Source organism: Oncorhynchus tshawytscha, linkage group LG16 (genome assembly GCF_018296145.1).
Source record: "Oncorhynchus tshawytscha isolate Ot180627B linkage group LG16, Otsh_v2.0, whole genome shotgun sequence".
Lineage (NCBI taxonomy): Eukaryota > Metazoa > Chordata > Actinopteri > Salmoniformes > Salmonidae > Oncorhynchus > Oncorhynchus tshawytscha.
Genome location: NC_056444.1, coordinates 53271842 through 53290055, shown reverse-complemented (window position 1 = coordinate 53290055; position 18214 = coordinate 53271842). Strand labels below are relative to the sequence as shown.

The 18214-nt window shown below is 43.9% G+C and overlaps 1 protein-coding gene across 2 annotated transcripts in view; it reads right to left on the bottom strand.

Moving 5' to 3' along the window:
- The window catches only part of LOC112233040 (probable G-protein coupled receptor 153), a 62301-nt gene that overhangs the window by 23411 nt on the left and 20676 nt on the right, over window positions 1-18214 (bottom strand). The window contains exons 1-3 of one of the 2 annotated variants that reach the window (XM_042299352.1): window positions 17569-17903; window positions 13001-13665; window positions 6184-6613 (exon numbers count right to left, since the gene is read on the bottom strand). In XM_042299352.1, the coding sequence (XP_042155286.1) occupies window positions 6184-6613; window positions 13001-13389 (819 nt within the window). In that variant the 5' untranslated portion in view covers window positions 13390-13665; window positions 17569-17903. Of the gene's footprint in view, window positions 1-6183; window positions 6614-13000; window positions 13666-17568; window positions 17904-18214 lie in introns of those variants that run through there. The other variant, XM_024400403.2, reaches the window with a different exon arrangement.

Sequence of the window (18214 nt, the reverse complement as noted above, 5' to 3'; positions counted from 1 at the left end):
AGTTTAGGTCACCTAGCAGCACGAACTCTGAAGATAGATGGGGGGCAATCAGTTCACATATGGTGTCCAGAGCACAGCTGGGGGCAGAGGGTGGTCTATAGCAGGTGGCAACGGTGAGAGACTTGTTTTTAGAGAGGTGGATTTTTAAAAGTAGAAGTTCAAATTGTTTGGGTACAGACCTGGATAGTAGGACAGAACTCTGCAGGCTATCTTTGCAGTAGATTGCAACACCGCCCCCTTTGGCAGTTCTATCTTGTCTGAAAATGTTGTAGTTTGGAATTAAAATTTCTGAATTTTTGGTGGTCTTCCTAAGCCAGGATTCAGACACAGCTAGAACATCCGGGTTGGCTGAGTATGCTAAAGCAGTGAATAGAACAAACTTAGGGAGGAGGCTTCTAATGTTAACATGCATGAAACCAAGGCTATTACGGTCACAGAAGTCATCAAAAGAGAGCGCCTGGGGAATAGGAGTGGAGCTAGGCACTGCAGGGCCTGGATTCACCTCTACATCGCCAGAGGAACATAGGAGGAGTAGAATAAGGGTACGGCTAAAAGCTATGAGAATTGGTCGTCTAGAACGTCTGGAACATAGAGTAAAAGGAGGTTTCTGGGGGCGATAAAATAGCATCAAGGTATAATGTACAGACAAATGTATGGTAGGATGTGAATACAGTGGAGGTAAACCTAGGTATTGAGTGATGAAGAGAGAGATATTGTCTCTAGAAACATCATTGAAACCAGGAGATGTCATTGCATGTGTGGGTGGTGGAACTAATAGGTTGGATAAGGTATAGTGAGCAGGACTAGAGGCTCTACAGTGAAATAAGCCAATAAACACTAACCAGAACAGCAATGGACAAGACATATTGACATTAAGGAGAGGCATGCTTAGTCGAGTGATCAAAAGGGTCCGGTGAGTGGAGAGGTTGGTTGGTGATTTAGACAGCTAGCCAGGCCATCGGTAGCAAGCTAGCATAGGATGGAGGTCTGTTGTTAGCCACCTCTTGCGTTCTGTCAGTAGATTAGTGGGGTTCCGTGTGGTAGAGGGGATTAATCCAAATCACACAACAACAAAAATAAAAACAATAGATATAGTTATAGATGCCCAAGAAGAAAACATAATAATAATAAAAATAAATAAATTGTCCGATTGTCTATTCAGATAGCAGCCGGTAAGATAGCTAACGGTTAGCAGGCCGCAGATGGGCGTTCAGGTAACGTCGCGACGGAGGAGCTAACGTAAATGTATTCATATTCAACCATTTGATATAGGGACCTCGGTTTGGGCTGCACTGTGAACCCAAATGAATAGATAAAAACATTGACATTTCCATACTGAAAACGCTAGGCCTATAGGCTATGCCTATGCTGCGTTGTAGGCCTATGACTCGGGTAAATCTGAGCTGAAAAAACAACAACATTTCAGGCTATTCCGTTTGAACAACTAGAACCTATGTGCACGTTGTGATGAAAATTCTAATCTTAATTAGTGTTGTCCCTTTTGTGAGACGCAGCCGGGAACTAGTTCTGTAAGATAGCGAGTGGTGGGGTCAATAAAGCAGAATTGGAGGATCCTCCATCATCGTTTAAATCTCCAGTTTGTTGTCTTCCCAGTCGATTACTACGGCGATGGACAGAGAGTGGTGGACAAAACGTTAACAGTATGTCGCCACGCTCAAGGAGACTAGCCTCTGCAGCTGCCAACACCTCAAATATGTTGACACATTTACGCCGACATCACCGCAATTTATAACGAAAGACTGAAACGCAAAGAAACAACAACACAGCATCATATTCCCTCTGCATTCAAGCAGCCCTTGGCAGCTGATTCTGACAGGGCCAAAGAGATTGCAATAGCAAAAGGTAGGCCAGATGTATATATTTTTAGTCTTTGCTTTGTAGTCGTGGATATGCACCCATTCAAATCAAATCACTGTTATTTGTCACATGCACCGAATACAACAGGTGTACAACAGACTTTACTGCGAAATACTTACTTACGAGCCCTTTCCCAACAATTCAGAGTTAAAAAGTGTGTGCTTATGTGTGTTTTGGCGTGTCAGTGTAGTATGTGTGAGGTTGTGGGTAGAATCCAGTGAGTGTTAATAGAGCCAGTGCAAAAAAAAAGTGTGTCAGTGCAAATTGTCCGGGTAGCCATTTGATTAACTGTTCAGCAGTATTATGGGTTGGGGGTAGATGCTGTTCAGGAGCCTTTTGGTTCCAGACTTGGAGCTCCGGTACCGCTTGCTGTGCGGTAGAAGAGAGAACATTTTTAGGGCCTGGATAGCAGAGAGCTTGGCCCCAGTGATGTGCCGGGCCGTACTCACTATCCTCTATAGCGCCTTGTGGTCGTATGCCAAAGAGTTGCGATACCAAGCGGTGATGCAGCCAGTCAAGAAGCTCTCAATGGTGCAGCTGTAGAACCTTTTGAGGATTTGAGGGCCCATGCCAAATCTTTTCAGCCTCCTGAGGGGGAAGAGACATTTGTTGTGCCCTCTTCAAGACTGTGTTGATGTGTTTGGACCAGGATAGGTCCTTACTTATGTTGACACCGAGGAACTTGAAGCGCTTGACCCGCTCCCCTACAGGCTCATCAATGTCAATGGCCCACCTGTGAGCGGCCCGTCAGGAACTCTAGGATGCAGTTGCAGAGGGAGGTGTTCAGTCCCAGGGTCCTTAGCTTATTGATGAGTTTGGAGGGCAATATTTAGATTTTTTTTTTTGTCATTTAACAGACACTCTTATCCAGAGCAACTTACAGGAGCAATTAGGGTTAAGTGCCTTGCTCAAGGGCTCATCAACAGATTCTTCACCTAGTCGTCTCAGGGATTCGAAACAGCGACCTTTCGGGTTACTGGCCCAACGCTCTTAACCACTAGGCTACCTGTCGCCCTATGGTGTTGAAAGCTGAGCTGTTTTCAATGAACAGCATTCTCACATAAGTGTTCCTTTTGTCCAGATGGGAAAGGGTAATGTGGAGTGCAATAGAGATTGCGTCATCTGTGCATCTGTTGGGGCGGTATCCAACTTGGAGTGGGTCCAGGGTGTCTGGGATGATGGTGTTGATGTGAGCCATGATCAGCCTTTCAAAGCATTTCATGGCTACAGATGTGAGTGCTAAGGGGCGATAGTCATTTAGACAGGTTACCTTGGTGTTCTTGGGCACAGTGACTATGGTGGTCTGCTTGAAACATGTAGGTATGACAGACTGGGTCAGGAAGAGGTTGAAAATGTCAGTGATGATACTTGCCAGCTGGTCAGCGCATGCTCTGAGTAGGCATCCTGGTAATCCGTCTGGCCCTGCAGTCTTGTGAATGTTAACCTGTTTAAACAGCTGGTGCTCTCATGCATGGTTCAGCATCGCTTGCCTCAAAGCGAGGATAGAAGGCATTTAACTCGTCTGGTAGGCTCGCGTCACTGGGCAGCTCGCAGCTGGTTTTCCCTTTGTAATCCGTGATAGTTTGCAAGCCCTGCCACAACCGACATGCGTCAGCCGGTGTAGTAAGATTCAATCTTAGTCCTGTAAGATTCAATCTTAGTCCTGTATATGCCTGTTTGATGGTCTAATGGAGGGAGTAATGGAATTTCTTATAAGCGTCCGAATTAGTCACACTCCTTAAAAGCAGCATCTCTAGCCTTTAGCTCAGTGAGGATGTTGCCTGTAATTCATGGCTTCTGGTTGGGATATGTACGTACGGTCACTGTGGGGACCAGTGATTGCACGTTCGCCAATAGAACAGAGGGTAGATGAGGTTTATCCACTTGCCACGGTTTATCCACTCGGTGGTTTTCCAGTGATTGTCAGCAACTCTTGAAAGTGCTCGAAACTCATTACAAACTTCCCTTGCACCCATTTCAGCAAACAAGTAGTACCTGCTCTATATAAGAAAGCCAAAGCCGAAGTTTTCAACTAATTGGCCAATGCACCCTGTGTTGCATTTACTTAACAGTGACAGCCCATAACATTAACCTGGAATGGGAGATGTACTGTGCTATAGGCACACCCCCTTTATGAGAATCATCTGACACTGAAGGAGGCAGTGTCATGGTGCGTTCGTAACCAAGATGCAAGTCGGTATTTACCACATACAACTGGGAAAAATCCAACTGGTAATTACTTGTGGGAAACTCATCTTGAGCACCCACTTTTCCTACATGGTGACCTCTGACGTCAATTACTAAGGAAATGGCCTCTATAACAGCATGTTTGGCAGTTAAATGCAACAGCAAAACATTATACATAAAAAGCAATCTATTCATGTGGTTTTTCAACTCTATAATTTGTTTACATGCATGATAGCCAATTGGCATTTCTCAATGAGACAAAATAACTTGAATGCATCCAACTGCTATTTACGACTTCACAACTGGTAAATTCCCACCTCCCACATGGTTACAAAAGCAGAGTGGAAACAACAGACAATGCCAGAGTCACAACAGACAATGCCAGAGTCACAACAGACAATGCCAGAGTCACAACAGACAATGCCAGAGTCACAACAGACAATGCCAGAGTCACAACAGACAATGCCAGAGTCACAACAGACAATGCCAGAGTCACAACAGACAATGCCAGAGTCACAACAGACAATGCCAGGACCATTGTGAACACTGAACATTGTGAATGGCATGTAATTCCCCCTTTGTACCAAAAACCGAACCGTGACTCCAAAACCGCAATACGTACCGTGTTTGGTGAACCATTACACCCTTTACCGATGGCAGAAATGGACTAAACTACAGCACAGAACAGCTCTATAATTCAACCACCAACTACAAGGCTTGTATTACTGAGTTTTTATGTATTATTATTTGCGTTATAAAGTTTTAACAACAGACTGTATAACCATCCAATACATCTAACCCGTTTCCCCCCCACCACTGCATAAGTGGGCAGACTTGTGCCAGAGAGGATGTGGGGCGGGGGGACTATGGGGAAAGGCTGCATAAAACCCATATATGTTCTGCACACAAACACACACACACACACACGCATACAAACACACACACAGACACACACAATTTGAACCATGAAAACAACAACACCACAACACAACACCGCCACTCTTGTCAAGATGGCTCAACACCGCCTCTACTTCCTACGGTGGTTAAATAAAATTGTCACGCCCCCTCTCCAAATACTACCGCTGCACCCATCGAGAGTGTCCTGACCAGCTGCATCATGGCCACGGCCTGGACATCCACTCAAAACGGTGCATGAGGAAGTCCCACAGCATCATCAAGGACCCCACACACCACAGCCACAGACTGTTCAATTCCTTACCATCGGGCAGACGGTATCGGAGCATCCAGTCTGATACCAACAGGCTCAGACAGTTTCTATCCACAAGACATCAGACTGAAGACTTGAACTGGACTGACCACCTGCACTGACTCTCCACAACTTAACACTCATGCACTCACACACACACACATCCACATACACACATACAGTGCCTTGCGAAAGTATTCGGCCCCCTTGAACTTTGCGACCTTTTGCCACATTTCAGGCTTCAAACATAAAGATATGAAATGTCAGTCTCTCAATGTGCAAAACTGATAGAGACATACCCCAAGCGACTTACAGCTGTAATCGCAGCAAAAGGTGGCGCTACAAACTATTAACTTAAGGGGGCTGAATAATTTTGCACGCCCAATTTTTCTGTTTTTGATTTGTTAAAAAAGTTTGAAATATCCAATAAATGTCGTTCCACTTCATGATTGTGTCCCACTTGTTGTTGATTCTTCACAAAAAAATACAGTTTTATATCTTTGTTTGAAGCCTGAAATGTGGCAAAAGGTCGCAAAGTTCGAGGGGGCCGAATACTTTCGCAAGGCACTGTATACACCCATGCAACACACACATCACAACTGCTGCTACTAGACTTTTATTTATTATTGCTAAACAGTTTAAAAACCTGCTCTCCAATCCCCCCTTTCCCAACACACGTGTAAATATTCTACTATCAATTGTTGAGTGCCTTTCCTATATTTATACTTATGCTAAACATTTTATTATATTCTACCAGAGAGCCATTTCCTGGTTATTCTTATTCTTATCTTTTATTATTTCTTATTGTTGTTACATTATTGAGAGGGAAACTGCAAGTAAGCATTTCATTGGACTGTATATACCATGTGTATCCTGTACATACCACTATTAAAACTTGAAGCTGAACTCACCAGGATGGGGAAGCCGGTGAGGAAGTCATAAATGAAGACGATGCCGCTGATCAGGTAGGTGATCTGCAGCGAGGTCTTGAGCGATTCCGAGCCGTCGATGGACGAGCGCCGCTTGCCCTGAGCGTCCTCCACCACGATGGTGGGCACGTTGAACTTGTTCTTGTCGGCCTTGTGGCCCGCGTGGATGGCGAAGGTCTGGAAGAGGGCAATGCCGATGCAGATGATGCCCATGGCCACGCTGCCGCCGATCAGCAGCAGGAAGCACACGCCGAAGCCCAGGCCGATCTCCGTGACGATGAAGCGGCAGTCGCGGGCATAGAAGCGGTCGATGGTGTCGTGCCAGCCCACGGCGGGCAGTGTGGACAGGATGAAGGACACCATCCAGATGCCCATCACCGTGTGCACCGCCTGCTTCTTGGTATTACTCAACCTACATGGGGGAGGAAGAGGGGGATTGTAAATAACATAATCCTGTCTTTGATGTCATAGTTATTCCCTTAAACTGTGGTCTGAAACTCCTGGCTCTATAAACCACACTCCACATGGCTTGCAAAGTGATGTCTAATTCCTACTCGATTCCTATTATTAGACTCAACTTGGGGGAGGAAGAGGAAGGGGGATGTTTGAAGATCTACTCCACATCATCAGAGGACACGATAATAAAACTGCCACAAATCTAAACTTCTACATGAGCTTCATGATGTTATAAGGATCGGTCTGAGAGAATTTGATTACGATCAAATCAATATTACACGAATATACTTACTTAATGTACATCATTTCAATATATTCTATGAATAACACCATTCAATTGGATAGAGAGTAGGAGTGGAAATCAATGGAAATGGTTGGTTTATGACCCAGATCATTGCCATGCCCTTTGGTATATTTGTCTCCTCGGTCTATTTAAAGGGTTCTCCCTCACCTCTAAGTGATTGTTTTAGCCCAGCAATTTGCTCAGAATGTTAGTGTCCTCTGGTAGTATGCATTTGCTATGTGCACGGCACACATCAAAAAAAATACTGCAGGAGGCTGGGGCGTTTTTCCTTTTAACACATCTACGAGAGGCGACACAGGCTTTACCTGAACTAAGACACACACACGGTTGCAGCACATGAAAGCACATTCACAAAGTTCAACTGCACAAAGACCGAGTCTGGAATTCAAATCGAACCTGACGGAGCAATGTTGGTGCAGTGTCATGTTTTAAAAACTGCTGCACTTCTTAGGGCTCTATTCGATCCCCATCTCAGAAGTTCATATTTACAGAATGATTGAAATTTAAAGACCACATTCACGGTAAATGCTGCATATCTCGGCTCAATGAGAAATGACCTTTACATCTCTATGGCAGAATCAGTAACGCTTCAGTTTAACAGATTGGACTAAGCCCTGACACTGAAAAGCAAGTCTCAGGAAGCATTAGTGGTTTTAATATACCCAAAATAAGTCAGTGATTTTATTTTACCATGATTCAAGCCACTGTCTAAATACACCAATGCGAGTTTGATTAAACAGAGCCCTGAAATTCATTGACTAAACTAGAAAGAATTGAAGACATCATGAGACAGTTTATGTTGCAAAGGCCTCTATTGGTTGCCTTACTTATGGATACCCGATTGTCAATTGTATGATTTTTTTGTGGGTTGTTTTTAGAAAGTGGCTACGGTATAAAGGGACTCAAGAGTATCCAGGCAGATTTTCAGAGTTTACTCCGGCTGAGGTAGCCCCTCCTCCAACCCCCATAGCCTACCACAACTGTCCGAGAGGAGTTCTGGAGGTAAACCCAAGCTTTCTTTCAGGGGAGAGATCAAAGCCAGCCTCGTCCATCCCCCTCTTCTCTCATCTCCTCTTACCCTCATTCACATCCTTTGATTAATCTCCCTCGCTTCACAGAGACATTGCACGTGTGTCTTTGCACAGAGAATGACACCAACCTCACCAAATGAAGTAAAGTATACGGTATTACGAAATATATAAATGGTAGATTTTGATTTGAATTGGTCTGCCATGTTTGCATTAAAGAAGTGGGTCTCTTAGCTGCTGCGAGTCACAGATCGCTAGCCTTTCCTCAAAGTGCCTGAGGTGGGAGCAAAGAGAGGGATTTACGTCATCAAGCTGCTTGAATCTATTACTATAAAACGAGAGGGAGGAAGAGGAGAGGGAGAGAAAAAAACTCCTGAGAGATAGTGAGCACTGGCTGATGAGAACTGATGCTGAAGCGTTTGTTTCCAGTGCAATGGCACAATTCATTATTCAGGCCTTCAGTATGCTCACATCAGGTAAAGCACGCGGCCATGTGCATTCAAAAGGAGAAAAATGGGTCTGTTTCAGGTGAAAGATGAAAGTGTCACAGTCTGATCTGTTTCACCCTTCCTCGTTATTGTCGCCACCTGTTCCAGGTGTCGCTTGTTTTCCCAGTGTATTTTTCTCTGTGTTTCCTGTCTCTCTGTGCCAGTGTATTCATCCCTGTGTTTCCTGTCTCTCTGTGCCAGTTCGTCTTGTATGTTCCAAGTCTACCATCGTTTTTGCAATTGCCTTTGCAATTCTCTTTTTCATAGTCCTCCTGGTTTTGACCCTTGCCTGTTCTAGATTCTGTGCCTGCCTGCCTGACCATTCTGCCTGCCTTGACCACGAGCCTGTCTGCCACTCTGTACCTCCTGGACTCCTGGTTTTGACCTTTTTGCCTGTCCACGACCATTCTCTTGCCTACCCCTTTGCATTAATCAACATTGTAAGACTCCAAACGTCTGCCTCCTGTGTCTGCATCTGGGTCTCGCCTTGTGTCATGATAGAAAGAGGTCACATGTGGAATTACATTGTTAAGAGGAGCTGGAAAAATGTGTGAGGGTCTTTATGGGGGCGGGGTGAGAAAAAAGATGACTTTGGGGGACAGAAGATGGATAATGTTATTGTGAATCAAGCTTCAGGTCTATAACTGACTCTCGCTTGCTCTTTCTCTATCCCCCCCTCTCTCTTTTTGAGAGAGCGAGAATCTGTACACAGGTTTCACAACAATTTGGGATGATTTGTTTGGACACAAACCCATAGCTTTAGCTACTCTGAAATTATATTAGGTAAAGATAATTGAGGACAAGCACCGCTTGTTGGGTAAACAAAAATGTTGTTAATTGTATTTTTTGCCAAAAACCTTGTCTCTGCTGAGCTGGAAAATTGGCCTCGTTAACTATGATCTGGACATCTGTAGACAATTTGACAATAGGAGCTAGAATAAAATATCTGTGCACAGGAAGGGCTATTTAGAGAATCCTTATCAATACACACCATTTGATTAATCTCATTGTCATTAACACACAGTATCCATCTCCCTGTTTTCATTGGGCTGATTCTGACATTCTAAAATGACATTCAGTTTCAAAGTGGTTGAAATTTGACTCTTAAGCTGGTTTGATACCCACCCCCAAACTCATTTGGTTTGCAGTACGGTTTTTGCACACTAAAATGTGTTTGTTCATGTGCACTTGGCCTGCAATTACATCGCTCTTGAGATGCATTCATCTACAAATAATTGTTATGAACTTTTTGATGATCAACATGGGGACAGATTTGCATAACAATAATAACATTTAGACATTTTGAATTTAAATGCACAAACTTCACTTTTAATCTGTTATTCAAATAACTGTCAAAACCATACCTCAGTTGGGGCCTCCTGAGTGGCACAGCGGTCTAATGCACTGCATCGCAGCGCTAACTGCATCACTACAGATCCTGGTTCAATCCCAGGCTGTGTCGTAGACAGCCACGACCGGGACACCCATGAGGTGGTGCATAGTTGTCTGGGTTAGGGGATTGTTTGGCCAACCAGGTTGTCCCATTGCGCTCTATTGGCTGGCGGGGCGCAATGCACGCTGAAACGGTTGTATGGTGTTTCCCCCGACACATTGGTGTGGCTGGCTTCCGGGTTAAGTGAGCATTGTGTCAAGAAGCAGTGCGGTTTGGTGTGGTTGTGTTTCAGAGGTCACACGGCTTTCGACCTTCGCCTCTCCCGTACGGGAGTTGCAGCGATGGGACAAGACCGTAATTACCAATTGGGGAGAAGAACATTATTTTTTTTTTTAAACAAACCGCAGTTGACAAACAAGTTACAAATGGTGGCTTTAAAACATTTCTCCTAGTCCTACAATATACTTGTAGGTCTGAGATTTGAAACATCTTTATTGAGGGGCACGTAAGGTAGAAATGGCACAAAACAGATCATTCAGATAAATTGGACTTCCGACTTTGACCCTAATTCATGGTTCCTGTGTTGTTCAAGTAGCGCCAACACGGATCACATTACTTCTGATGGTTGTGGAAGCCAGATGGAACTGGATGGAAGTGATGCAGCGGTTGCTCTCACAGTCTAGCAAATCTAGTCCCACACGGGATTACCTGGATTCCACACCAACAGATGTGTCCGGGATAAAGTGAATTCACTGGGAATGCATCACTAACTCTCCTGTTTCTCTAACCCTATGAAACCAAGTCCATCAGACACTCAGTCAGATTCTTCATATTATGATTGGCCTGGTTGGAAAGGATGAGTATGACTATGTGTTCTGGGGGAGAGATAATGTAGCCTAGGCTATATTTGGCGAAATTATATGATGTCGCTGTAGCTGAATGCTTTGTCAGAGGGAGGCTGCATTGAATTACTTGAAAGTCTTGAAGAAAAACAACATTTACTGTAGCTGTTAGTAGATTTGCAAATAAACTCACAATGTAGATTACGCTAATTCTAGGCTACTGGAAGGTCATTCATAATTTGTGGTTTATCTAATGCGTGACAAAATGTAACTATGCAATCCCACGGACAGGTGTAACGGTTGTAATTACTAAGTAATTACTATGTCTACCAATTACACTGCACCTTTTCTATTTTTGCTTTACATTGTTGTCCGATCTCCCAACATTATTTAACTACCATTAAGACAGGTATATGCACCACTTTAAAAAAAGTGGGACCAAAAGCACAATCAATGGCTGCCCCTGTATATACAGTGAATTTGAAAATATCTTCAGACCCCTTGACTTTTTCTACATTTTGTTATGTTACAGCCTTATTCTAAAATTGATTAATTTCCCCCCCTCTCATCAATCTACACAGAATACCCCATAATGACAAAGCAAAAACAGGGTTTAAGACATTTTTGCAAATGTATTATACATTTTAAAAATCACATTTACAGGACATAAGTATTCAGACCCGTTACTCAGTATTTTGTTGAAGGATCTTTGGCAGCGGTTACAGCCGCAAGTATTCTTGGGTATGACTCTACAATTTGGGGAGTTTCTTCCATTCTTCTCTGCAGATCCTCTCAAGCTCTGTCAGGTTGGATGGGGAGCGTTGCTGCCCACTATTTTCAGGTCTCTCCAGAGATGTTCGATCGAGTTCAAGTCCGGGCTCTGGCTGGGCCACTCAAGGACATTCAGAGACTTGTCCCTAAGCCACACCTGCGTTGTTTTGGCTGTATGCTTAGGGTCGTTGTCCTGTTGGAAGGTGAACCGTCGCCCCAGTCTGGGGTCCTGAGCGCTCTGGACCAGGTTTTCATCAAGGATCTCTCTGTACTTTTCTCCGTTTATCTTTCCCTCGATCCTGACTAGTCTCCCTGTCCCTGCCGCTGAAAAACATCCCCATAGCAAGATGCTGCCACCACCATGTTTCACCGTAGGGATGATGCCAGGTTTCCTCCAGATGTGACGCTTGACATTCTGGCAAAATAGTTCATTGTTGTTTCTCAAGGTCTGAGAGTACTTTAGGTGCCTTCTGGCAAACTCCAAGCAGGCTGTCATGTGCCTTTTACTGAGGAGTGGCTTCCGTCTGGCCACTCTACCATAAAGGCCTGATTGGTGGAGTGCTGCAGAGATGATTTTCCTTCATCGCCACAGAGGAACTCTGGAGCTCTGTCAGAGTGACCATCGGGTTCTTGGTCACCTCCCTGACCAAGGCCCTTCTCCTTCGATTGCTCAGTTTGGCCGGGTGGCCAGCTCTAGGAAGAGTCTTGGTGGTTTCAAACTTCTTCCATTTAAGAATGTACTCTTGGGGACTTTCAATGCTGCAGAACTTTTGGTACCCTTCCCCAGATCTGCCTAGACACAATCCTGTCTTGGAGCTCTACGGATAATTCCTTCGACCTCATGGCTTGGTTTTTGCTCTGACATGCACTGCCAACTGTGGGACCATATATACATAGGTGTGAGCCTTTCCAAATCAAGTTCAATCAATTGAATTGACCACAGGTGGACTCCAATCAAGTTGTAGAAACATCTCAAGGATGCTATGATCAATGGAAACAGGATGCACCTCAGCTCAATTTTGAGTGTCATAGCAAAGGGTCTGAATACTTATATAAATGAGGTATTTCAGTTTTTTTTATATATACATTTGGAAAAATGTATGAAAACCTGTTTTCGCTTCATCATTATGGGGTATTGTGTGTAGATTGATAAAGAAAAAATATAATTTTATCAATTTTAGAATAAGGCCGTAACATAACAAAATGTGGAAAAGGTCAAGGGGTTTGAATAACTTCCGAATGCACTGAATGCCTTTCCACTTTTCTTTTGGACGTGCAACTTTTCACAGCATCTGTAGAAACAGGACAAACAAACGTAGTCACTGTTTGTGTGCGTCTGTAAGTTATTGTTCGTATGTATAAGTTTGTATATGGAGTGAGAAAAATATAAAATGAAAAAAAAAAAAATTATTTAAAAAAAGATACGGGACATTCGCACAAGAGAGTCCACCCACCCGCAACAACACACAGCAAGAGAGAAGCAATCAAACTAGACGCCAGTTCTTCCCCACACATACCTGTAGTTGACGGGCCAGCGTACCATCCACATGCGGTGGTAGGAGAGTGAGGTGACTGAGAAGCAGGTGACCAGCGTCAGGGTGTAGAAGGTGGACACGAACACCTTGCACAGGCCCTCGTTCCATTGGTAGCTGGAGTGCTGTCGGCGCAGGGTGATGACGCAGTACATGGTGATGGGGATGGCCATGTTAAGGATGTGCGTGCCGGCCAGCGTGCAGATGAGGAACTCCAGTGGCTTCCACTTCTTCTGCTTGGCGCTGACGCTCAGGATGCCCCAGGCGTTGGCCAGGATGGACACGGCTGAGCACACCAGCCAGGCCAGCGCGTTGGTGCTGATCACTTCGCTCACCTCATCCTCATCCATGGCGGAGCGCGGGGACGATGCCATCGGGGGGCGGGGCGGCGGCGAGAGGAGAGGTCACAGCGGAGGAGGAGGAAACGGCGTTGGTAGTGGTGGAGGCGGGCAGGAGGGGGCGCAGGGCACAGCAGGGCGACTCGGGCATCCTACCGGGGCAGACAGGCACTTTCCACAGGATAGGTGGTGCAGCAGGGGACAGAGGGCATGGTGGTGGCAGCAGCAGGAGAGAATTAGTAGAAGGGGAGGGTGAAGGAGGGGGAGAGACTGGGGAGGAGTGGCCAAGCCCAGCCAGCGTCACTAACAGGCCTGGAGAGGGTGAAAAGGAAGAGAAAATAGGAGGGGAGGGGAGAAGGATACAAAGAGAGATGATAAAGGAGTAATAGTTTACATTCACATTACTTCAATACAAAACAATTCCAATTCAATTTTAACAATCAACTGATAGGCCACTCATTGTGAAACACTTATGGTGAACATGGTGCAAGTGAAGGCAGGTTCATTTCATGTGCAACCAAAGAGAATTTGACCACACACTCCAGCAGAGTTTACAATTTCGACCATCTATTAGGTTCATTGGCTGAATCCAAAACTAGACTCTACGGTAGGCTACGGATGCTCTAAGGTAGGCTTCACTATTCACTGCCATGTCCTGCAACTGGCCCCAACTTGGGGAATTTCACAATCTGGAAATAATGAAATGGTGCCAGTAACACGAAATCCAATTCTTGCTCCTGATTCAAACTGGCGGTGCTGTAAAGTAATATTGTATAGTTCAATACAGTAGCATACCAAGATGCTACTGTATTGAATACATTTTTATCACATTTATTCCCAATAATAGATATGGCCAGTATGGTAATAGGACATATGACAATGTGTCAATCAACTCCCTGTTTTCCATAAAATGTCTGTATGGACAGCATAATGACCCCCAAACAATCCACATGCCACTCTTTTCACATCAGCCATCTGCAGGTATGTGTACACTGCATTATGCTCTTTGATCAGCATTCAAAGCTATTTTCTCAGTCAAATTGCCCTTGCTAGAGAGAATACACAAAGGAGATCCATTTTCCCCCACACCACAGTGAAGTGTAAAACACTTGGCGCAGCTGGGGTGTTGTCAATTCACTTCTATTTCCTGTCTGTTTTGTTGTCCGGAGAGTGATGTGCTCTGGGCCATACCCCAAGGAGAGACACTCAAAATGAGTGAGATGTCATCGCTCAGGCCTCTCGTACAAAGGCTAGCCAACTTATCCGAGTTCCTGCCTCCAACAGCTATTGCATTGTTTTGTGGTGCTAGCTTTCGGTTTGAGCTTTACATTCAGGGTTGCATTGCAAAAAGATACACTACATGACCAAAAGTATGTGGACAACTGCTCGTCGTACATCTCATTCCAAAATCTTTCTCAAACTGTTGCCACAAAGTTGGAAGCACAGAATCGTCTGGAATGTCATTGTATGCTGTAGCGTTAAGATTTCCCTTCACTGGAATTAAGGGGCCTAGCCCGAACCATGAAAAACTGTCCCAGACCATTATGCCTCCTCCACCAAACTTTACAGTTGCCACTATGCATTAGGGCAGGAACCTCTTGGCATCTGCCAAACCCAGATTTGTTCGTTGGACTGCCAGATGGTGAAGCGTAATTCATTGCTCTGGAGAACGAGTTTCCATTGCTCCAGAGTCCAATGGCGGTGAGCTTCACACCACTCCTGACGACGCTTGGCATTGCGCATGGTGATCTTAGGCTTGTGTGCGGCTGCTTGGCCGTGGAAACCCATTTCATTAAGCTCCCAACGAACAGTTCTTGTGCTGACTTTGTTTCTAGAAGCAGTTTGGAACTCGGTAGTGAGTGTAGAAACCAAGGACAGATGATTTTTAAACGCTTCAACACTCAGCAGTCTCGTTCTGTGAGCTTGTGTCACCTACCACTTTGTGGCTGAGCCGTTGTTGCTCCTAGATTTTTCCATTTCACAATAACAGCACTTACAGTTGACAGGGGCAGCTCTAGCAGGACAAACTGACTTGTTGGAAAGGTGGCATCTTATGATGGTGCCACGTTAAAAATTACTGAGCTCTTCAGTAAGGGCATTCTACTGCCAATGTTTGTCTATGGAGATTGCATGGCTGTGTGCTCGATTTTATACACCTGTCAGCCATGGGTTGGGCTGAAAAAGCCGAATCCACTCATTTGAAGGCGTGTCCACATACTTCTGAATATATAGTGTATGTTATGTTACAAAGTAGCGTTTTTAATAATCTAAATCAATCAATCACTCAATCAACCAACTACATTCTACACTAAGGGAAACTACTGGGTAAAGACATCAGATTAACATCAACTTTTGGTTGATATTTGACTGAATTCCCATTTAGCAAGCACTTATTGGACCACTGCTGGTTATGAGACAGCACACCACTGCGGGCAGGCAAGTCAATGTCAGAACCTTGTCATTATACTGATGACTAGTGATGGCGGGAAAAATCGATACAGTAGAGTGTCACAAAATTATTTTTTGAAGAGATTATATTTATTCTAAGGATCGATTCTCAAAATAAATAAATAAATATATAATGTATATTCTTTTTTTCTTCTTCTTGTAGGTAGTTAACGTTAGCTAGCGCTAGTCATTTGTACCTAGTCCAAAACTCTGGTATTTCTCCTTTTATAGCTTGGCCTCAATATTTTTGTGAGCCAATATGTTTTTGGCACTACATGTCTGATCAAACATTTTCTCATGGCTCTCTCTTGTCCCTCTGCAGCAGACATATAGTGAGCAATATGTTAGTAACATAGAATCGCAATACTTATAGAATTGTAAATAAATCGTGGTATATATAGAATCGCCACACATGTCGTATCGGCACCTAAGTATTGTGATACTATCGTATATTGAGGTTCTTGGCAATTCCCACCCTACTGATGACAGCCGATATGGTAGTGTGCTGCTAGCACAGCATGAGGTTACTAATTGGGAGAAGTCCCAGGTACAGGAAATAAATGCAGGTTAGCGTTTTTCGTAATTAATCTTGTACTGGACGCAGCTCTGCAGAGTAGTCACTTGCTAGCACAGCCACCAAGTCATAAAATCTGATTTGAAACTTAACCCTAACTCTAACCTTAACCACACTGCTAACCCTTGTGCCTAACCCTAACCTTAAATGAAACATCAAAAAGCTTTTTTTGTTGCTTTCATTCATTTTTACAATATAGCCCATTTTGAATTTGCAATTGGCCCTAAGCGCCAATTGCTCAGTTCTGCCTCCAGGACAAGACTCATCCCAATTAATATTAACCTGCAAAATAAGTGAAAGATTATTGCAATACTGCTCAAGATATTGTTGCTAACCATTTGAAAGATGATGATGAAAAAATTGCAAACTATCCCTACAACTCTGGGCATGTCTTTTTGCTGTCAGCGCATACCAAACCCCCGACACACCACAGATTCAGCAGCACAGATTCAGCCACAGAGCAGCCTGAATCCCATTATAGGGCCAACCCAGCCGAGCTGTACTGGGCTGGCCTTGTTACACATCCACCATAGTTACTGGAACCTTGCTGGAAATATCCACCCTATTGTGTGAATCAGGTCATGGAGAAAGCCAGCTAAAAGCTTTTGCAGAGATTCTTGTGGTTTCCTGTAGAGAATGACGATGACCAATAGCATAAGCATAAAGGGGCAAGTGGTGCCACCTAATAAATTGAGTCGACAGACAGGTTGGAGCCATTGGAGTCCTTTTATAAGCAGAAGGCTCAGACACTCATAATGATGTAAACCTAGCCTTATCAAAATGCCCAGGTCACAGCTGCCTCCCAAACTTACCCATGAGATGCACTTAGAGCATAATTCTAACAAAATCTTGATTTGAAATGATTGTGGGTGCAGCAATTGAGCAATATTACACTGAACAAAAATCTAAACTCAACATGCAAAAATGTCACAGAATTTTACTGAGTTACAGTTCATATAAGGAAATCAGTCAACTGAAATAAATTCATTAGGCCCTAATCTATGGATTTCACATGACTGTGCAGGGGCTCAGCCATGGCTGGGCCTGGGAGGGCATAGGCCGACCCACTTGGGAGCCAGGAATGAATTTTACTTATCTGGTTCATAAATCATTTAAATAGGTTTGCTAAATTAATCTAATCACCCAGCCTCGTGAATTATGTGTGGATGCTTAGGCTAATATTGTATTCTTACCTTATGAAAGATTCCACCCGCAGACTATTCCAATCTTTCTGTGATATTACTTTTGCTGTAGTCCACAAAAGTCGTGGTCAGTCCTTACATTCCGAATTGAGGAACGACACCGGCGACCGTTAACATCAATCCAACAGTGTGATTTCGAAAATGAACGGGCAGATTTGAAACAGTATCAGCACAGCTGTACGTGGCCATTATTGTAGCGTGCGCGTCCTTTGTCCTATTTGGAGAAAATAACGTATATGCTTAGTTCCCTGTGGCAGTGGGAGTAAACCGCAATAATAAGAAATAATTTATTGGGACAATATAATTTTCTTGGTTGTCGTCTCCTCTGTGCTTAGCCTATATTTGTAACATCTATACAATACAATATTGATGCGTAATTTCAACTACCCATTTTTTTTCCTCTGATTGAATATTATTATTTGACTCAGAGGAGAAAAGACTCCTAAGATCTATTTTGATACAGATGTCATTGCAAAAACATTAGAACTATACTGAACAAAAATATAAAAGCAACATGCCATTTCAAAATTTTACTGAGTTACAGTTCATTAAATTAAATCAGTCAATTGAAATAAATAAATTAGGCACTAATCTATGGATTTCACATGACTGGGCAGTGGTGCAGCCATGCGTGGGC